Genomic DNA, 23,343 nt, shown 5'->3' with positions numbered 1-23,343 from the left:
TATGATAGGAAAGGCCCTTATTAATTACATGACAGATATTTTTTAAAGGACAGATCAAAGACACACCACAGTGGAAATTTGTAGCTGTAGCACTGGCTCCAAATCAAATGTGACACTTTTGAGAATATATGTGTTATTTAACCATTCTCATCGGCGAGGCTCTGTAATTATTGCTGCTCAGGCCTGCTCAGGCTCTTTAATCTGCATCCAGGCGTCTAAATGATAACACAAGGCTTTGCTGCTTTAGTTTTTAACACAAGCATCTGAGGAGTGATTCACATATAATCACATTTATTATGGTATCAAACTGCGTCGGCAGAGTGAAATTGAATCCGTTTTATCAACCTGATTTGGTGAGGCATGGTGTGATGTAAAACAAGTCTGTCACATTAGCTGAGATGAAACTGAGTATGAAGCTTATGTTTGGTTTCACTCAGCTTTTGGCTCTTAACTGACACAACTGTGTTATTAAATCCCTCTTTTTTCTAATTGTCATTGAACATGAACAGAGGGAGAGACTCTGTGCATACAACTAAGCAGAAGATAATTACTGTGCATACAGTGGATAATAAGGTTGTATTTGAGCTGTTTTGGGCCACAGAACAGGAGTGCATCATGCTAAATTTCTACCCTTCCTCGTTCCTGCCCTCCTGACAGGTGGTTGCTCTAGGAGACATCCCTGACGGGACTGTAGTCACAGTGATGGCGGGGAACGATGAGAACTACTCTGCCGAGCTGCGGAATGCCTCAGGTGTGATGAAGAACCAGGTAGCGCGTTTCAACGACCTTCGCTTCGTGGGCCGCAGTGGCCGAGGTGAGGCCTGAAACACTCCTCACTCGTCTGCACACTATACTATTCGTCAGTGGGAGCTATTAGATTCAGTGGTGTGGATTAGTGGTCACATTCCCTACGTGGCAACCACATAATGATCTCTCTAAGTACGGGCTCAAATCCCACCGCCCGTCTCCTAAAGTCTGAGTGGTGAATCATATTTCTGCCACTCTTCTTACTTTAAAATAAGGATTTTTTTTATTTCTTATCCAAGATGAGTCAGAAAAGCTTTGTATAAACCGTCGTGTCTTACCCGGTATCTTTAGTTAAATAAAGATTGAACTCGTCAGGCCAGTATCAGCTACACATGTTGCTCTGATAACAAGGCTTTTATTCATCCTTCTATAAAATGTTCACCTGGCGTGACCCAGGCCAGGCTTATAAACATGTTGGGTGGTGCTGCAGCCCTTCAGCTAATCACTCTCTGCACATATCCTGAGGCTCCTCAGCACAGCAGAGGCACACTTCTCTTTACTCAAATGGCATTCCCTGAATATTTGGCATCATCAAAGCGGCTCATTGCATTGTTAACCGTCTTGTTACTAAATCTTTTTTTTTTTTCATGATTTGTAATTGCAGCACAGAGAACACACTTTCACTCTCTTTTACACCTTTTCCCCCAACTTTCTAGAAATATTTCCGTCGATTAGTGTTTTTTTCTCCACGTCTCATAGAACGCCGTCACCTACGACAAGTCAGTGATGATTAGAGCTGTCAGCAGCTTAGCTTAGCATCTCCACTGTAGCCGTCAATAAAGCAAGAAGTGCTGGCAGTCAGGAGGGATGGTGGCGGCTGAGACAAAAGACAGTAGGCCTGGTGGCTGGATGTGTTGCCACGGAGACCTTGCGTGTGTCCCTTTGCAGTGACACAGAATCTAGTCACAGGAAGTGACAAATGAGCCGGGGCAGATCAAACTACAAGGTGTCTGAAATGAATACCCGCCAGTGACAGAGATAAGTACAAGCAGCGTGTGCTGATAGGATGTTAGATAGCTAAAAGTTGTGCATAAAAAGGTGGGGAGAGCAAACATAGATGGATGTGAAATGATAGTGACAGGCCTGAAATAGCCACCATATGATGACAGCATGGATGGATAGGACAGATAACAAAGTGAAATCTGATACTGTTGATATCATCATTAGACTTAATAGTGTGGTAGTGTACCGGCCTGCTTGACACCAAGCTTAAATTAGATTGTGGAGAGCAGATGACAGTAGCAATGATGGCAGGGGGCACAGGGAGGTGACGTGCTGGGCGTCCCGTCTTTATCATAGATCACTAGCTCTGCTTCACCCACATGTGCCTCAGACCAGGTATGTGGAACACCTGTTGCATCTGTGATCTGCTATCTCCGCGGCTTGTCTTATCACCGATCTCTCAGGCGTGTTTATAGTAAGCTGCAGCGTGGAACGGAAGAGGGGAGCGCACACATGGGTAGATGGCTGCGAATGAATGGACAGCTGCTTCCATGAGTCGCCGCAGCTACCTGCCCCCCACTTCCTGTTTGCTGCGTGTAGCCATGGTTACTCGACGCGTCTGCATACCTCATTCGTTGATGCCGCTGCTGACTGGGCTGTTGCGCTCTGAATCATAGCATTCCTCATGCATACTCATAGGAACATACACACTTGCACAGACACACACTCAACCCCAGGGCAGCAACTGCTGGGGATTATCGAGAAAGGAAGTGACTATTAAAATGCCTCTCGCCCACTCTCACTGCTTTAGACACGGAGAGAGTCTGGACAACAATATGCTGGCTCCTCCGGTCAATATCCTATTCAGGCTCTGCCAAAAAACCTTAATAGACCCTCTCAAACAGCCAATATTGTCTGTCGTTAATCCTCATAAAGTCGATTTTTTTCCCCCAGTTTGGTTTGGCTATTATGTGATCACAACCACACTTGTGACTTAGGGATGGTTTAGCTATGAATGCAGGTCATTGTCTCTACAGATGGTATGTCATTTGATGTTGTTTGATGTCACCACAGGCAAGAGCTTCACGCTGACAATCACAGTATTCACCAACCCACCACAAGTGGCCACTTACCATCGAGCCATAAAGGTCACCGTAGACGGACCACGTGAGCCCAGGAGTGAGTACAAATGCATGCACCATGTTGATTCTTTTTACTTGCCTTCAAAGGGTCATACCAGTGATTTTACATCAGGTTTGGGGATGCGAGAGAGAGTGGAAGGTTTGAACCTACATTTCCCACAATGCACCACTGTCTCATCTTTCATTTGACACCCTTTGCCTCAGAATTGTCCACTTCAACTAAGCAGAAGATGAGACACATTTGCTTAGCAAATTAAAGTTCCGGCAAATGTCTTTTTAATCACCAGCCAGGTAACATCTGGACACACACCTTTCTTCCAAACTACTTCAATTAAACCTCACACCTTCAGATTATGTAGGCTCAAATTGTAAGTCTCAGGCCCAAGCGGAGACAGCCCTAACAACATAATCAGCGTAATGAATTTCTCATTATAAGAAGCTTATAAAGAGAGAGCCATAGAAGACACAGCACAGACTCAGTTTTACTAAATATGTCCCTGTAACTAAACTGTGGGTGTGGCTGACTGTGCAGTGAGCCAGTGGTAGCAAATGCAATGTAATAAAAGAAGTTAATTAACAAACAAAAAAATAACAGTTTCTGTAAATAGTTGTGACTGTTTTAATTAGTAATCAGTTGACTTTTAATTAAGTTGACATGTGAGAAAGCAGCTCAGCTTCCCATGTGACGGTTTGGGAGAAAGAAGAGAAGTAAAAAGTGAGGCAGATTACTCCTGAGAGGGTACACTGGGTAGCAGAGTGCTAGCATCAGCTTATTTTAATGGGCCATATAAAAACAACTGAGGAGGAAAAAAAAACTTTACTATAGCCGTCAGTGCCAACTGGTCTGGCATGCAGCTGTTTCCCCAATCCTCCTCCCTATTCATAAAAAAAAAAAAACATATTCATCATACCCGCCCTCGGCCCCATCACATATGGCACCAGGACGCACAGAGACACAGAGGAGCCGAGAGACAGTAGGATTAGTACCACCACCATCAGTCTCTGTTGTAGGAAATCTGCCCCATGGTGCCAAGAAACGCCTCACACAATCGACATTCAGTGTTCATCAACACGCACCCTGAAACAAAGGCACATGCTTGTCCTCAAATGCACATGTACTCACAATCACACCCACTTTCCCCCCCTCCATCGCTCATCGCTCTCGAGCCATCTTGTTTGATCAAAAGCATTTCCTGCGCATCTGCATCCCTCGTCAGATGAACTCTTGGATAAGTCCTGTTATTTGGTGGCGAGCAGATGAGACTTTGTTTGGGAAAGTCAGAGTTTGGTCTCAACAAAACTGCGAGTCTAAACAGCCGTAAGGGAGACGCGGACGTATAGTACGCGGGGTGAGATTGAGACATCCGGTATGTTTACACGGCGTTAGGAAAGTAAATAATTATTGTGCTACTCCGACGGAAACCAGACTTAAATAAAATAAAATACATGTAAACATGTCATTCTGAATTAAATTGCACTAAATATAGTCAAACACATTCAGATAATACGACTGGAAGTCAAATAAATACGTTTAATCGGACTCTACCTGGCCTGGGTGCTGCTGTGCACATGCTCCACAGTTCCCGCTCACCCAGCTTTGACTTTGGTACACAAAGACAACACCTAGACAAACACAGCCAAATTCAGACCGGTGCATGTTCTGGATTGACGAGGAGTCTGTCAGCTCAAAGAATTTACGTTTGCAAAGTCCATGGATGGCATGGTATGGCATTTAACATGCTAACAACTAGCCACCTGCTAAAAACATAAACCCCCAAATACTAACAAGCTAAAAGAAGGCTTGTTTCCACCCAGTGGCGTGGAGGTGAACATACTTTATCAGTAAACGTGATATTATTCCAGTTAAATGGTCAAGACTTAACTGTGCATGGTAACACAGTGACTGAAGTGAACTAAAGCAGCACTACCTGATGATGTCAGGTGAGGGGAAGAGACTTTGCACTTTCACCCATTGTTCTTCCCTTTTATTTCTCTCAATTTGTGGTCTGGGCGAAAACTTTAAAGTCAGAGTTTGTATGTTTTAACTTAAGTCTCAAGATAGTAATTTAAGCAATAAAGACTATGTCATCGTGTGTAACCCCTGAACTTCTTTACTTTGCTGTTAAGTGGTCAGAATTGCAGCGCTGGTGTAATTTACCCAGAAACTACAGCCAGAACACGTCTCCCAATCAGGGGTCATTAAGCTGAGTTCAGAGGGTGGCAAAACACACATGTGCCCTCTCAAGCCCTCCTCAGAGTTTCAGCACGGAGAGGCTCAGAGCTGAGAGCACCGGCTGTCTCCAAAGCACTGATTCAATCTGTGAACGCTTCATTGACGCATGGGGGGCTTTGTCGGCCATTACAGCTCTATTTTGTGTTAAACGAGTGGGTAATTAGGAGGCCTGTGGTACACTGGGCCCCTAAGGGAGCGGTCCATGCAGAGAAAGAACAGTAGGCTGTCTTAAAGGTGACATACACTGGCACTCTGTGGACCTGATCTGTCAAAACGTTGTGTTGTTTGTGGAAAATAAGCTGACAATAGCACTCGATATCAACAAGGGCGAAAGGCCGGTCTGAGCAGCTAGAACGAATCAGAGTCTTCTATGCTTTTGTTGAGTTTTTTGACAGTTTTTGCTCCTTGTTAACCACTCGCCTGGTTGCTGGTGTCTCCATTCAGTAAAGACATTCTGCGTCAATGTGTTCGATAAGCCTTATGGCAGCCATATGACCTTTGCTGACGGATGTCATTTCCCCCGGAGGTTCCTCATGTAATATAATGGAGGTAGTTAAGTTGGACCACACATGAATGAAGGGGGCTCATATCTCTGAACTGTGGCATTGAGCTTTAACTAATTAATTGGGTGGTTAGAGTGACGAGTATCAGTGAGGCCTAGTATAAAGAAATTTTCCTCAGACTTTTATAGTGGGTGCATGTGTGTGTGTGTGTATGGCGAGTGGTTAGCCAGGTCCCTCTGGCCACTATGTTATTAGCAGGAGGCTAATTTGGTTTCTGTGGCTCGTATTGTGCTTAATCGCTTGACAGCTCTTGGTTACCCTGTGGTTTGCCACTGTACCAACAATTCAACAAGTGTGTTTGTACATGCTTGTGCGTTCATGTGTGTAGGCATGTGCATGTCTGTATGCTCATGGAGATACGGATGCTGATGCATGTGTTTTTCTGCCCCCAAAGGCCTGTGTCTACATGTGCTGACCCACACAATATTTTAGAGAGGGAGAGAGAGAGAGAGAGAGAAAGAGAGTGTTATTGGTGTCATTAGTCTAGTGTCTAGTGTAGCCACAGTGCTGATTTGGAGCGCAGCAAATAGGCCTCATTAAATGTCATTTTGAGCTAATAGACAGGGAGTGGTTGCTTAAACCAATATGCTTTTATAGGTGGTTCTGTCTCCTTTCAGCTGCTCCTGACGGTGGCTGCAGCCAGCTGAGACAAACTTCCTGAGTGATAATGGCTGAGCCATAATAACACAACATACAAGGCTTTCTGTCCAAACCCACTGTTCTCATTATACTTAATTGCACACAGACAAACATTGGAGGTGACGAAAACCATTATGGCATCACGTACTGTGTCTTGCTTTAGCATATTGCAGTGGTTATTGTGCATAACTGTGTGTGTGTGTGACGCGTGTGTTGTGTCTCAGCGGTGGAGGTTAGTGGTCAGGCATGACTCTGCTCTCTAGTGTTTGTAGACACTAGGTCTGGTGGGGGGGGGGGGGGGGGGGGGGTTCTAGAGTTGGGAACAGGGTCGTGTTTTGGTTCTGTTTTGGTCAGGGTGTTAACAATTCTGGTGAAGAGGTCCTGGTTACTTCCAGGTCTGCAGACAATATTAGTGGTTGAGGAGACATGTCTGCCAAACCAAACTCTTCCTGTGACGCACAAATTATACACATGTATATACATTATACCAGCAAAAATAATAATGCTCACTGTGATTGTGCTATAAGTGCATAAATATAAAGACAAAAAGGGAATTTTTAAAAGCATACCACAAAACACGGTATCTTATAGCAGGCTGGAAATTGCACCATGAAAATGAATGAAAAGGGACTATACACAGATAGCAAGTCAGTCACATAAAGACCTTAAAAGCTTACACAGGAAAGTATTTAATACCTCCTGAGAGACATTTATCTGAGAACTTCAGGATATGGTCAACCTTACACATGGTCAGGATTTGCCAGATGCCTAGATTTGATATAACTGTTACATTAATGAGTACATTTTGAACTTAAACTGGTCATGAAAAGAGACAGGGATGATATGATCATATTTCCCTAAATTTCTGGACTGGCTGCAATTGAGAGACAACTGCGTTCCACTAGTTGTAATGGAAGGATAGATAAGTAGATAAGAAAATCAGATTTTTGGATATGATCTTTAAGTGTAGAAAGAAAAACAATACAATCTCAATAGCATCACAAACGAGGACTCTCAGATTTCTAGTCAATGTTATAAAGGATGATGTGAGTGAAAACTGGATTTTACTTAGGAAAAAAAAGTGTCAGTAAGTTCAGTGTCGTGGAAAAAAAAGTAGTTTTTGTGTTTGTTTGTTTTTACATAAACACACTTACTCCATAAAAAGTCCATGGATGAGTCAAATGTTATATTTAACAATTATGTCCCCAAAAAAAGAAATATTCCATAGAAAACAACAGTGAGTCTAAAACTGAGCCCTGTGGCACACCACAAGTTAGATGGACAGAAGAGGATGATGCATGTTTCCATCACATGCACCCAGACAAACACCCACACGTCTAAATAACCTTATTGGAGTGGTTGCTAGGCTGCATCCCAAACTCCTGAAATAAGTCTGACATCTCTGGTAATCGGAGGTTGGAATCAATATGAGTCAGTGAGATTCTTCCATTAACATGACGACACAAAAAGGCTTCAGAACATTGTCATAGCATACAAAGGACATGGCACATACTTTTACCTTTTTAATGCTTATGCTAATTATAATGTACAACATTATTAAGAAGATGTCAGTCCACTATCATTTAATTTCCTTGAATTGTGTATGGTAATGACTGAGGAGTGACGACTTCAAGCAGCTTGTCTGTGAAATAGAATGTACTGAACAGCATCCAGGTCATTAAAAAGGGTTTTAGTCAGTCACCTTTTGTCACAGACGCACACTGTTCGTACACATAGGCACACACCCACCTATCTGCTGTTCCCTCCGCCAGAGCAGCTTTCTTTTAACAATGGGATCAGGACTAATATAAGAATCACCCAAACATCAGGAAGAACAAGAATGAGAAGAGAGAAAGAAAGAGGGAGAGAGGGGGGGAAAAAGTGAGGAGAAAAAAAAAAGTCTTCAGGCTTTTCCAGAGGCAGTCAGTCAGTTGAATGTCTCATGAAGTTCCTTGAAGAGGCGCCAAGGCTTCGAAAATGCAAAACACAAAATCACTCAGTGGGAGGGAGCGACGGAGAGAAAGGCGGATGAATGAAGAGAGAGAAAATGAGGCAGAAAAGAATATAATGTACAATGTACATAATAAAAGAGATAAATATTAAGAAAGAGGGGTCTTGTTTTGGATCTGAGCTACAACAAAAACCACTGTGAGGGATTTGTTCTCCCGTGTTCTGAATCAAAACACTTTAATGCGAGCAGAGAGGTGCAGGGGGAGACTGTCTGAAAACCACACACACACACACACACAATACTGTGAGTGTGCGTGTGTGTGTGTGTAAGTGCTCTTTACACAAGTGTGTATGTGCTGAAAAAGTGTTTTTGCTTTCAATAAATGTATCACCTTTGAGAATTGTACTGTGTGTGTGTGCGTGTGTGTGTGCACGAGCGCATGTGTGTGTGTGTGTGTGTGTGTGTGCCCTTCCCTTGCCTGGCTTGCTTCCTCCAGCCTGGAACGCATGGACCACACAGACGGCTGGCAGCGCTCCACGACAGCCTGGCTCCCAGTTTCTCCTTCTCTCCTTCGCTTGCTGCCTCATCTCCCAAACCTCCCCTCTCATCTCTTCACATTTTCACGTTTTTTTCCCCCTTTTTTTTTTCTTCTTTTTTTCCAGTGCTGTTTCTGTTATCCAGCCTCCTCTTTTTCTCCTCTCTTCTCTGCTCCCTTCTCCTTCTGTGCCAGACCCCCAAGGTAGACGGGCGTCTGGCTCTCGCCCACTGAGGCCTTTTTCCTCCTGAGCTAAGCTCTGCCAACCTCAGATTGCCACTTGAAATAATTCATTGTTTCTGACCGTTCACAAAAACAACATGACCACTGTGAGGGCTCCCAAATAAAAAAGTGAAATATGGACCCAGTGCATTCATTCACTGACTTTACTGGTTGTTCCACCGTTAGATGACTGACAGCCACATGCATACACATACAAACACAGACTGGCTGATTCAACTCGGGCTCCATGTGCATGTTTTTTTTTGAATCAGCCCCAAAGATACATTCATTTGAGCTCAACCAGTGATCATAAACCAGCCTGAAGGGCTCAGAGGGCATGACGCGTCACCAAATTTATAAATTATCCCATTTATTCAGGAGTTTCTGCCGCTCAACATTTTCCTCATGTGTTTCTTAGTCAGGCAGCAGGCAGGAGAATTTCCTAATGATGTGTCAGCATGTGTTGGTTGGGTGGGGGGTGCGGTACAATAAAGAGGTAGGTTGACAATGTGGAAGTGTTTGTTTAATCTGCACAAAAAAAATGAATATCATTCGCTTTAGGCAGTGCTAGGCTAGCTGTTTCCCTATGCAGCTTCATATTTTTCTAATTTTCCCGTCTAGCACTTGGCAAGAAAGGGAATTTGCATATTTCACACATTGTCAAACAATTCCTTTAAACTTTTTTAGCCCTTGGAACCAGTCACCCATGTCATGTAAAAAGCCCAACACAAGCTGTTCCATAGCTTAAGGACCTAATTCATTTGAGTATTTCTTTGAGCCAGGACATATGAGGGAACAGCTAAACACCCATCAACGAAGTCTGCGCTCGGGCTCAGATCCAATCTAATGCTGCCATTAATTACAGGCGACTTCTACTGTGTTTGCCTACTTGCTTCTACTCACTGTTATCAGATCAGCAGGAGTGAGTTGAATCCAGACTTATGTCTCTTGGACGGCTGAAATAATACTTTTCTAGGATCAGTGTGCAATTGTGTGATTAGTGATACCATCTACAGAGGTGTTATCTAATCATTCTTAATCTTTTGTGTGTGTGTCTAAATCTCGGGGCATGTGCAAGCGTATGTGCATGTCCAGTGTGTGTAAAGGTGTGCAGACTTTTGTTTGCATCCTGTCTTGAATGTGCATGTTTCTATATGTAATTCTATGTGTGTGTGTGTGTGAGAGAGAGAGAGAGAGGAAGAGAGAGTGCGCGCAAGTTGCTCACATCTGGACTGAATCTGTCCTTGTTTCCGGCCGCTGGCTGGGCAGGGAAGTGGCAGGCGCTATCAAAAATCTCCGCTGTTTTCACAGGGATGATGGGAATCTCAGGGACTTTCCCTACGGCAGTGAAATCATCCGCCTTTCCCGCTCCTTTAAATACCCTGGGCTCTTTCCTCCTCCCTGCTTGGGTTCCGATAAAACAGCTGAGACGTCTTGTGTTTGGCAACAGTTGTCATTTAAAAGGTGTAATTAAGTCTTGAAAAACTGTATTTACTGTCAGGGCCTGCCAAACTAATGGACTTAAGATCTAGCTGTATGGAGTGTAAAGTGGACCTTAATATGGTGGTTGACATGCCGCAATACGATAAAAGAAAATGACGTTTCATTCCTTATAAATGGAGTTGCATCCTTAGTTATTTTCTCAGAATGACGAGGCCTAAAGTCACTGAAATTGTGAGGGGAAATTGAAGTTACCGGAGACAAAGAATGATCTCATTTTAACAAACACACATAAAGTGTTTTGGGATCTTTGGCTAACACGGCAAAACCCTAAACCTTCTCTGACTGTCTCACCATTGCTCAGAGCTTACGTCTCCTGACCCATCCAGAGTTTTTAATTTACCGGTCATCAGGGTTTCTTCCTCCCCATGTGCCTCTTCCCCTCTCGTGTCTGTCTCCCCTCGTCTCCCTTTGCCATTTATTCCCATCTCTTAAACACAGACTGTGCACAAAGCCCGCACTGTGTTCTGAGGCTTTTTTAGAATAGAAATTTGGTCTGTTGAAAATGGAAACACTATGATTGACTGGTCACAGCATGCACAGAGAGACCAGGAATGCCAGCGCGAGACACAAATTATATGCATGAATGATGGGAAATATTATTAATGAAATATAGACATTAATTATAAAGTCTTGAGTTTCGAGTAGCCGATATCGTCCCTACGTTCCAAAGCAACTATGTCAGGAACTAGAAGAGGAGACTTTGAATTGGATGATGCCAACCCAGTAACGTCATTGTAATAAAACTCATGGTCCGTCACTGTCTGTTTTTTCACCGCCACCATTCTCAAACTTATTTCATAGCAGCAGCATGTGGTATTAAAATTCCAATCATTTGGTCCAGAATAAAGTCGTTTTGCTGTGAAGAGTGAGATGGTTTATGAAAGTCTTTCTCAGGCTGCATTTGTGGGAGAATGATCCGCTAAAAAGGAAGAGGTTTTTACAGGAATTTGTCTCCAACAAACATTTGGCAGAAACACGACATGCAACTTAACTCTTTCATGTTTTTCCCACAAATGAGGCTTTAGTAACATGTTGACGGCCGTGTTCAGACCCGGTATTAACATCTATCCTGTGTGACCTGATCACACGTGGACGGTGCTAAAGACGGGTCTGAACGCACCTGATGTGGTTGAATGCATCGTCACTAAAAACACATTTGAAGGTGGTTTGGCGATGAATGTGGCAAAGCATTCTTGTGTCGGATTAGAAACCACCTCCTCAGCTGACATCCTCTGAATGGCAGCAGTAACAATAACTTATTTGTGGTCTGCCACCACAATATTCACTCTGGTTGTCACATGATTTCTTATTTCCCTAATGTTTCAAATCTTATTTATTTAGCCTGAGTAGAGCGTCGATTACCTCGGCTTGTACCTACTCTTTTGTTTTTTTTTACCACTCTCTGTCACTGTCACTCGTGTCATAATATAAACACAGACTCACGCGTGCACCACTACACAAACACAATGACAATGGACACATCTGTACAGTCAGACTCATTGTGTTCTTGCAGACAGACATGACGTCAGCGTCCGTGTCACACGTTTAAAAAACAGGCAATGATTGTTGTGCGACGTATGCGATACAGTGAGGAGTAATACTGCTGGTTGTTTGGTTCGTACAGTCGCACTGTCTGCATCCTTTTACACTGTTTGCACATGTTAATGCTGTACTAAGGGGAGGGGACTGATAGACAGTGAGCAACTATTATACATTTTATAGGGTGTCTGAGGGAGGGAGAGGAGTGTGTCATCACGATGGACGACCCTACATCATGATGTCCTTCAGCACATTGTTCAACCCCAAATCATAGCCGTGCATGAAACAGAGACATCTAGAACTCCTGCAAAGTGCAAACACTGTGTTACATCAGGCTTATTACATTCTTTAGATATGAAATAATCAAATGGATCTTAAATTCAAGCAAATTAACTTTATAATGTGATAGACTTTTGTTATAAAAATGCAATCAATAGTGATTAACTGTTGAACTTCTGCAATTCATTGCAATGTAGAAGAAAAAAACTGTTTGAGATTAGTTAGATTAGTTTATGTGTAAACAGCCTTACTGTCCATTTGTGATTAGATCACTCAGAACAGATGTTAACACCAGGTCTGAACAGGCAGATTATTCTCCTCACCCACTCCCCTTCTTAAGAACCAACCTGCACTGAAGGTGTAGTGCGAGGCCTTTGTTCCCAGCCCAGACAGGTTGAACAGGATTCTGATGAAGCTCGTTGTTTCTGCTTGAGCCAGCTGGAGCTCTGCCAAGCACAGCAGCCCGTTTGATATTTATTTTACCACCTTTTTTCAGAGGAACTAGTGCAAGACCAGACAGACGCACTGACACAGTTCTGTCAGTGTAAAAAAGAAAACCCGAGTGTGTGTGTGTGCGCACATGGCTCTGTTTTTATCCCACATTTGAAAACCTGTGATCAATACCCTGAGCTCAGGGACAGATCTTTGCAACCATAGGGTGGACAGGACTGCACGTTGTATGTACAGGGATCTGAAAATAGAATAGCAACAGGAATATAAAGGGTGGAAAAGAAGGTGTATTAGATTTGGCATAGGTAATGAATCCTGTGGGGATAATGGTAATGGCGTGAGAGCCCGTGTTTACCTAAGAAGGAAGCCTCAGGTTAAAACTCAACGTACATGCAACTGTTTTGTACTGGGATCTCTTCTCTGTCCCTTTCTGAACTCTCTCTTTTTCTCTCATACATAAAAGACAAAAGATAATAATTTTCTTTTTTTTAATTAACAGGATGTAGCATCCCATTCCAAAAACCTCTGTAGCAAACGGGTTTTCTTTGCATTGCGTTATCTATATTTACCAAGTGAGGCATGACACATGGAAGAAAGGAGTCAGTTATTGTACATAAGTAGGAATAACTGACAAAACTGAGTGCCAAGACATCAGCAAACAAGTTGAGAGTGTCAGCACAGCAGTAATTACAATAAACATTCATATCTTATAATATCATAGCCTGGATCCCCTTTTTGGCAGGTACAGCTCTAAATTCAGTAAAATAATTATGTGTCTGCAGGGCATCGTCAAAAGCTTGAAGACCCTCCGAAGACCGGTCTCTTCTCAGACCGCCTCAGTGAGCTGGAGAGAATGAGGGTGAGGGTCAGTGTCCCAACTCAAGGCCCCCGACCAACTCTCAATACAGCGGCCAACTCCTTCAACCCACAGGGTCAGACACAGATCACAGGTGAGCAACACCAACATCAACTCTAACCTTACACCCAGTGAGCACTGAGTTCAAGCAACCAGACTCCAGATGCACAGCTGAGCTAAGCTATAGGCTTCCTATTAGGTTGCTGATCTTGACCTCTGATGCCTACGTGCTTCACGTGGGTCACCGGACACTGCTGTGAGTTCAAAATTTAATTTAAAATGCAAAATCTTTTATCTGCACAACCTTTGCAGGGAGTTATGATTCGACATTAGGATTGTGCATGTCTCACATCTCGTGTTTCAAACCGAAAAAAAACTAACACTTTGTTGAGGAAACAAATGAGCAGAGGGACCAGTTTACAGTTTACATCAAACTTTTATAAAAGGTGTCATTGGGGGATCACGAAATTAGCAAACAGGCTGAGTCACAAACAGAGAGGTCTTCACTGTATGGGAGGTGAAATATCAAACCTTCACTGGAGCCATGGGCACATCCAGCGGTTTATGCCCAGTGCAGGGTGTTACGCTGCCTCTAAGATCATCTGTCTTTCTCTGCTCCTTCACTCTATCAGTTACATCCTAGAAGGTAACACCATCTGTCACGGCTGAGGATGGCTGCTACCCGATCACTCACACTTCTGCAGGCTCATCACAGGTCGTCATTTAGCTCTTAGTTACTCTCTGGCATGGCTTTTGTCGTGTTACTTAGTGGATCATTTGCGGGATGGTTAAGCAGCTTAGTTAAGCAGTGATGAGTGTTGAGATTTATGCCCTGGATTGGACATTAGTTTTTTTGTGAGCAAACTGGTTTTCAGGTGTCAATATTTTGAGGGAATCTTGAGTTTGAGATCCGAGCATGGATTTATTGGAGTGGCAGAACCCAGATTTCCACGTCTTGTTTTCTTTTTACACTTTATTCAGCTGTTTATTTCAACCATTGTCTGCATTTTATCCATTCCCAGCTCACTATTTCAACAGTGTATCATTATGTGTTGCTGTTTCAAGTTATCGATTTTAGTCACTCTATCCATAAGTCATTACTTTCAGCTATTTAAAATATGTTCCATTAGCTCTTTATCCATTTATCCATTTATCCATTAGACACCTATGTCATGTATAAATTTACTTTTTATTTGTTATGTTATTATATTGGTTGTGTAACCAGTTCAGGGAGAACAAGTAGCCCTGAATCATTAAATCACCAGTCTGACATGGCCAGACCATTCTCTGTAGTGCTTTGTCAGTACTGAAGAGTGGTTTGGCTGCACCCATTATCCTTCTGTTGTGGGTGGGAGGGGGGGGTTGGTTCATTAGTTATTGAGAACTTGTAGACTGAGAGCCTTCACAGATGAGTAACTATCTTGTAATTTTAGGGGACATTTTTGGCCCTAAGGCCTCCTCCCGGACTCACATCGTCTTCAGACGAAAGCATCATCTCCTGTCTAGACTCGTGGTAGTGATCCGACAATCAAGTCTTTCTGCAAGTGTGACAGCAGAGAGTTCATCAGCTGTGAGACAACAGATTAGCTGTAAAAACATACAGCCATTCAAAAATACCCACAATAACACAACCGCAACACATTGCAACAATGGGAATTGAAGTACACATTGCTTTTATATAGACACAGCGACTAATTAACATAACTAACTTTATATAAATAACTTTATTTAAATATAATACACTGTAGACACAATATTGTACATGAAAGGTAGACAAATCACCATTTTTTTAAATGGTGGATCAGAAAGGCTCTAAATCCTTATACTTTATTCTGTTCTGCAGTAAGAGTTTTGACCCAGATATGATTTACCACAAGGACAGGTGAGAAAGAAATTACTTATTTAGTGTCAAAGGAAACAATCCCTTTTATGGGTACCCATCATCTGGAATGGATGTGAAAGTAGTTTGTGTTGGTATTGAGAGGAGGAAAATAAGAGTGTAGCAATCAATCTCCAATTTCAACATCTAAGAGCCAGAGTGCGAGACATTTTTCAGTGATCAGCACCCCATTGAAACCATGCCCTGGAAAGAGGATGCTACAAAAACAGTAAAAGGCGTGATCCAAATAGTCAAAACTTGCAAATGCTGTGTAGGTCACAAGATTGTATAGCAGCAAAGGGGAAATATAACAAGCTGGAAGTGTTAAGGTGTTAAGTGTTAATGCTGCCTGATAATAGCATTCAGTGGCAGGTTCAAACCCACAGTGTAAAACTGCTGAGTCAGACTTTTGAATTTAGGACTCAAAATCACAACAAATGTGTGATAGGATTGCTGCAAACAATCACACTATATGTTGTTCAGCTTAATTAGGACATGATTGCCCTTTAAAACACAGACATTTTCAGCTTTGTTCAAGCTTCATAATTTTTGGCTCAATCAGGGCATTATTCAGTCCTTTGAGAATTTATATTAATATTAATATTACATACTTTCCAAAACAATCAACTTTTTTGAAGACAGTATCACTTTCAAGTTAATCGAAACGAGGGTCAGACGCACTCATTTTCTACCACTTACTGGTTCCACGTACTTAAACTGAGAAACTTCATCCGTCAATTCAGCTCTCTCATGACTTTCACAGATTGTTCACGGTTACTGTTCAAATTTCATTTTTTAGCCGATTCCAGAATTTTACAAGGTAGAGGGGTTCACTCGTGGAGTGCATGACATCACACCCTTGGAGTGGAGCGAGGTTGTTGAACTTTTTAAAAACATTCTCTTCAACTCGCTCTCCAGTTCACAAATTTCACTTTTCACACAGGCTCTGGCCAAGTCATGTGACAATCACTGTGAAGACATTATAGCAATAGCGACTATGGTAACTAGCTCAGAGGGTGCATCAGTGGTGCTCTCTGTGTATTTTTAATGGACCTGCTCTATCTCTTGCCATCACTATAGCAACCACTAACTGCAGGTGCGCCACAGCTGGATCAGATCAGCAGATTAGACTGCACACACAGTGACAGCGAATATTCAGCTCACTTAAGACGGAGATTTATTTCAGTGAGTGTCTAATATCTTCTCCTTCAGTGTGATTGTGTAACAGCGGCTTTAAGGAATGTGTCGTTCACTTTCACAAGTGTGTTTAACTTTACGGACTTAAGTGTCCCGACCGTACGTAATAAAAGTGTGACGCGGTTGAGTGCTGCGATGAATTCAACAAAACCAGTGCATGCCTCGCAGATTGATCGTCCCAAAAGTAAAAGTCAGTCGAGTTGTGGTAGAGAGCAGAAGTAATACTTTGTCGCAGTTTCTGCTTCGTAATCTGAGGTGACATCTTGTATGTTTGTGCTGTATCGTCTTCATCTGAGATAGTCTTGTTCATATCACACTATTTAATGTTTTAATCTCAAAAGCACTAATGGATTTTGGCTATATTTCCTACTTTCAGTTCCTCATATTGCACTACTTTTCAACTTCAATTAGAAACTTGAATTCATCATTTCAACTTCTCATGCTCACCAGGCTTCAGCTCTGGCAGAGGGCAGTAATCCCACCACGATTCTCTCGCTGTAACGTAAAAAAACAGCTTACAAATAAGGCGATGTCAATTAGTCTTCATGTGTGTTGCACGTCAGACACATTGTTGAAGCGTGTGCAATGGTTATTTTCATGGTTGTCTGCCGGTGTGTTTACACCCTGGGTGTGTGCCAGCGAGGCTCTCTGTGCCTCAGCTGCTAGCACAATGTTTTATAAGGCAAACAGGAAGATCTTCTCTTCAAAAGTAAACATTATGTGTCATTAGAGAGGATGTTGCATAACACGCCCAACTGATACTTACCCCAAAACACAAACACGGGGGGAAACAGGGGCACTAATAATGTCTGCAGTTGTGTGTATTGTCAATTTGCTCCATAGTGCAGCAAATAGAGCAAATGAATGAGACAATGGGCCACTGGTAATCATGCTTTCCCTTTTCTCTTTTTCTTTCTGGGCTGTTTTCCTCCTCCCTCCCTTTCTTCCTTCGCTCAATTTTTTCCCCATCAGACCCTCGTCAGTCCCAGTCCTCTCCTCCCTGGTCATATGAACAGACGTACCCATCCTACCTGAGTCCCATGGCGTCCCCCTCAGTCCACTCCACCACCCCCCTCTCCTCCAGCCGAGGCACGGGCCTGCCTGCCATCAGTGACGTGCCTAGACGATTGCCAGGTAGAACAACTTCTCTGCCACTATGTGAAGCTACCCGACACCTTGTCCTGTCATGACTGCCTCATCTGCCACAAAGAATCCTGACGTTCTCTGGAGCAATAGAAGGGGGGAGGGAGGGAGGGGGAAGACAGATGCTCACACACACACACACACACACACATTTTTCACACTCAAACTAAAGCAGAAACATAAACAAAGATTTGTTTAGTGGACTGCAAACAAATTATGCACTACTTGTTACAAGAAACTCAAATGAATATGAGGGATGAAGCGAAAAAAGAGAGAAAAGTTTACATGCCAATTTTTTCAACAGTGGAGAAAAGAACGACTGTTTCCTTTTTTTCCTGCTCCAAGCCTTTGATCCTAGAGGAGTATGGGTAATAACAGGCCCAGGGATAATGACAGGCTCTTGACTGACAAATAAAGTGTCGTAGCGATACGCCACTCTCACAGGGCATTCTGGGTAATTACATTAGCCAGTCTGTTTGCCATAACAGCAGCATCTGTGTTCCAATTTGTCTCTGTTTTTCTCCCCAATGTGAAAGCTCCTCTACAATCCTTACATGCCGCCAGACAAGTTTCTCCCCCCCGTACACCTGTTTGACTCGCTGCCATGTCCGTGTTTTGTTTTTTTTCCTTCTTCGCTATTTTCTCCCTCCGTTTCCTCATGCTAACATACTTCACCCTCCTGTGCGTGTGTGTGTGCCCTGAGCGAGGGTGAGTGATTATGCGATGCGGCCATGTGACTGTGCATTAGAAAGGGTTTAAAATTCAGCCAGCTGCCTTGTCAGCTTTGATTAGTGCGGTCCTCCCCTTCAGCTTTCATCTCTCCAGCACTAGGCTTTGTTCTCAAAGTGACACGCGTGCTCAGGCAAGAATGTGCACACGCATAAACACAGGCCAAAATCCTCGCCTACCGCCTTTACCCACTCGCACACCTCGAGCGCTTAATGCCTCCTAAGTGATGTGACTAAGACTCTCAGATCTCTGGAGATCATGTTGACACCTTGCCAGGCTGCACTGTAACAGTATCCATCCACAGAACATACCGACAAGTACAAGCTGAGGGGTGATATGGATGCTCCACTGCAAACACTGCACCATCCTGCCCCCCTCAACACACACGTTTGCACAGCTATCCTTTTAGGGACACTTGCATTCATTTGGACAGCCTTATCCCTAACCTCAACCTAACCACAATATAAATCTTAACCCTAAATTTTACCAGTACCTTAGAAATTAAGTTTTGGTTCCTGAGGACCAGGTGTTGGCCTCCATGAGGACTATTACTGGTCCTGACAAAGTCAGTGTTTATGGCACAAAAGGTCCACCTGTATTTTTATTTATTTTTTTGCCTGAGCCCGACCAGAACCTGGCACAGTCAGATTAAGCTAAAGCACACTCTGACTGTCACACAGGCAGTTGTAGCCTTTATTCATTGTTATGGCAAACAGCACATGTTATTGTTGCCCCATGAACACACACACACACACACACACAAATGCACGCATACACACACAGAAGTCACACACCGGATGAGTTGTCTGGAGCACTTATCAATATAATAAGTTGTTCCGATACTATCCTGTTAATAACAGGATAGTATGTGTGTGTGTGCATAAAGAGGAAACCCTGTGTTTTAAATAGAAACACAAGATCAATCACTGATCAGTCTCTACTAATTATCACTTTTTTTATACATTATACTTCGATATATTAAACGTTTTCAGTGTATCTTCAATAAAGGGCAATATTTTTACTCTATGTTTCACTAAAAGAACTTGAGATAACCATGCCAACTGACCTGATTGATACCTGGCCCGAGCCCAACAATCATTTCTTGATTTTGGTCCAAACCCAGACCCGACGGACTCGGGTCAGGTATCCACACTCCCACACACAATCCGGTTCTGCTGAGGAAACAATACATTTGCTTAGTAGCTGTTCAATCAAGTCAGACACCTAATGTTGGCAGCGCTGCTCCAAACTTTGTTGAATCCTTCCAAAATATTTAGATCTACTCGGATTTCTTTTAAAGTCAAAATGTTGCTGGTCACGTCTGAGATCACTCTGCTCCTCTACAGCAGAGACAATCACCTACTATTTCTATTAGAATTAAACGGATCTTGTGGAAAGAGGAAGTTTTAAGGCCTTAATTGGCAGCATGTGCTATCTGATGCTAGCGACAAACTGGGCTTCACAATTTCTCCTTGCACATAAACACTCTTCCCCGCGTCCCCTGCCGCCCCCTGTCCTCTCACAGCAGACATGGTGACACGGAAGACGCCTAGTGATTTATGATAAGAGCGCCATGGCTGGACTTAACCACCAAGAGGAGACAGAGTGAGGGAGGGAGGGAGGGAGGGAGTGGGAGAGCGGGAGGACCTTCTATTCTCCTTAAACTCCGAGCCCAGCGCGAAGCTCGCCACAGCCAGTTAGTGGTTTTTGGGTATTTTTTAAGGGATGAAGTGAAGAGAGGAACGAAGGGTGAGATGGAGCAGCTCCCTCTCAGTCGTCTCTCGCCTGTGCGCTCGCGCACGCACGGACACACACGTACACACACACAGTGGAGCCGATGGGAGGCGAGGAGAGGAGCCACATCAGAGCTCAGCCCTGCCTCATTATGGATCTCATGGAAACTGTTTCTGCTCAAAGTGTTTCCACATGTGCAGCTCCTGATTCATCCCAACTGCTTTTTTATGTGCATACAGTATTCACACACATACACCCCCCACCCACCCACACACACACACACACACACACACACACACACACACCCCCACCCACACTCCTATTGCACGACCAAGTGTGTGTTTGCATGCATAAACAGTCATACACATACATATAAACATGCGCCAACGCACACACACACACATAAATATGCAGCGGCATAAACATATTATGGCAAATGCATGCGTGGGACTTTGCTGATGTTTGGTAACTTTATCAACACTTGGGAGTTGAAGTGAACGACAGCACAGAAGTTGATGGATGTAACAATATTTATGGCTAAATGCTATTTCATAACTGTGCCCGCAAAACCCATTAAACAATCCAAATTGGTTAATACACTTATCTGGCCTGAAGTATCTGATTACGTACAATTTAGTTTACTAACGCTCCGTTTCTCGAGGGACTTATCTGTTAAATTCAATTACTCGACAAGACAAAGTGCAAAAATGCTATTACAGGCCAAAGCCACATTTCACATAATCAATAATCAAAACTGACACGCTGTTGTGAAGGCGTGCTGTTCTTCAGGCTTTCATAATAAGATGTCAGAGAATGCTAAAGCAATTACCGCATGTGTTTATTTGTTTGCGTTTGCTTGTGTGTCTCTTCAGGTTCCTCCGACCTGAGCCCATTCCCCGGTCAGTTCGAGCGTCAGTTCCCGGGCCTCTCCTCCCTCACAGACACTCGTTTCTCTGGTCCTCGGATGCACTACCCAGCCACCTTCACCTACACCCCGCCCGTCACCTCCGCCATGTCACTGGGCAGCACCCACTACCACACCTACCTTCCCCCGCCTTACCCGGGTTCCACTCAGACCCAGAGTGGACCCTTCCAGACCAGCAGCACGCCCTATCTCTATTACGGAGCTTCGTCCGGCTCGTACCAGTTCTCCATGGTCCCCGGTGGCGATCGCTCACCCTCCCGGATGATCCCGCCTTGCACTAGCGCCTCCACGGGCACCACCCTGGTGAACCCCAACCTGCCCAGCCAGACGGAGGGCGGGGTGGACGGCGACGGGAGCCACAGTAACTCCCCGACAGTTCTCAACCCCGGGGGCCGCATGGATGAAGCCGTCTGGAGGCCATATTGAAGAAAAGCAGGGGTGTGGAGATTGGAAGTCAGCTGAGGTCATGGTTTGAAAGCACAAAACCTTTTTTTTTTTTTAAATTTAAAAAAAAAGGGGGGGATTTTTGAGCTCTCATCAGCTATCTCTACCTTTTGCTTGGAGATTAAGGTTGAGATAAATGAAAGACCAGACTTGTACGGACTTGTCTTCCTGGAATGTGTTTTGACCAAGGCACTACAAAGGGAGTCGTTCTCACAGCAATAATGAGAAAGACAATTTTGATTTTACTCGGCCTATGTGGATGAGACATTATTTCAGTTTTATTATAATCCACAAGCTAAGGGATGCTTCAACAATATTTGTAGAAGACTGCCTCTTTTTGTATAGTGTTTGTATTTCAGTAAGGCTTTTTGCAGAGCATGTTTTTGTACTATGACAATATCAAGATGCAAGTTAAGCACTGAGTAGCAAGTGATGAGCGTAACGCATATGTTACCTTAAGTGGTATGGACAGTAAATTTGCTTTAAAACAATTAATTTAACTTGTATATTGTGGGTGAAATGATGTAGATTAAGGCGTTTTTTGTTTTTTTTTCTTCTTAGTTTTAACTTATAAAGCCATAAATTATGTATTGTATTTGAAACTTGAGTCAAAGAAGTGTAATCTGAATATTTTTGATGCATCTATGAGTAAGTTAAAATTATTTTCTTTTCTTTCTTCCTTTATTTTGATAGGTAATTTAAGAGAGCGAGAGGTTTAATCTTTTTCCTTTTTTTTTTGTAGCACCCAAAGATTTAAATTGTTTCAAATATGAAATGTAATTTCCAAAGAGTATTGCAACATGTTTCTTCTGGTGTAACTTTCAGTTTAACTGCTCCACACATTAAGAGCCTGACATCCTCGCTAGGCGTTGACACACATTTGGCTTGGAATTAAACCTTCAGTATTTATTGAGCAATAACTCGCATTGTGCCTCTTGGCAACATACCACGTAAGAGAGCTTCAATGGGGGAAAATAATTACCCATTGGGGGAAAGTCTGCTTGATTTCTCCAGTTTGTCTGGTCTGACATGCACACAGATACATATGCATTTTCTTATCCAAATACGAAATGGTACATTTATGCACGAATTGACACGGAGTCCAAAGATGATGATTGCGGTGCCACGCCTGGTGGTGGTCAGACTTGCAGGTTCAGTTCAGTTTGTGATACATGAACGGCTCAGGACTGGAGTAATCCCCTCACATTTGCTGTATGTGCTCTGTCGAGATCGCAGGGGAAACACGCCAAGTCTGTTGTTGCTTTTACGTTATGTGCAAAAGATAGCTTTGAAAAAGTTTGTCTTAGTGTGTGACACATGGGTACTTCTCTCTTCTTTTCGGTCTTTAAGGTTGAAAAGGGGCGATATCACAGTTAAAGACAAAAACAAAAGGAGACTGTGACATTCCTGCAGATGTTTATTTATTCCAATTTCTGTTTTTTCTTTTTTTTTTTGCTTTTGTTGACACGATTTACCAAATGTATGCATACAGTACTCACTAAGCAGTGTCACAATCTAAAATCTGTCTGTGGCACCAGGATGAGTGGGAGGTCTGATATTTTCCAATCTGAAATTAGTATGTGAGAGGTTTTTTTTGTTTGTTTGGTTTTTTTTTAGTGTTGGAGTAAAGG

At 43.1% G+C, this 23,343-nt stretch overlaps 1 protein-coding gene across 5 annotated transcripts in view; it reads left to right on the top strand.

Annotated features, from left to right (window-relative positions):
• The window catches only part of runx2b (RUNX family transcription factor 2b), a 41,981-nt gene extending 19,137 nt beyond the window's left edge, over positions 1–22,844 (top strand). For 4 of the 5 annotated variants that reach the window (XM_058613915.1, XM_058613916.1, XM_058613917.1 and 1 more), the window contains 5 exons: positions 658–814; positions 2,824–2,928; positions 13,588–13,755; positions 17,710–17,871; positions 21,216–22,844. In XM_058613915.1, the coding sequence (XP_058469898.1) occupies positions 658–814; positions 2,824–2,928; positions 13,588–13,755; positions 17,710–17,871; positions 21,216–21,694 (1,071 nt within the window). In that variant the 3' untranslated portion in view covers positions 21,695–22,844. The remainder of the gene's footprint in view (positions 1–657; positions 815–2,823; positions 2,929–13,587; positions 13,756–17,709; positions 17,872–21,215) is intronic. The other variant, XM_058613920.1, reaches the window with a different exon arrangement.
• The last annotated feature ends 499 nt before the right edge of the window (positions 22,845–23,343 follow it).

This window comes from Solea solea, chromosome 17 (genome assembly GCF_958295425.1).
Source record: "Solea solea chromosome 17, fSolSol10.1, whole genome shotgun sequence".
Classification (NCBI taxonomy): domain Eukaryota; kingdom Metazoa; phylum Chordata; class Actinopteri; order Pleuronectiformes; family Soleidae; genus Solea; species Solea solea.
Note: the sequence above shows the minus strand (reverse complement) of the source record. Positions and strands in the feature narration are given on the sequence as shown.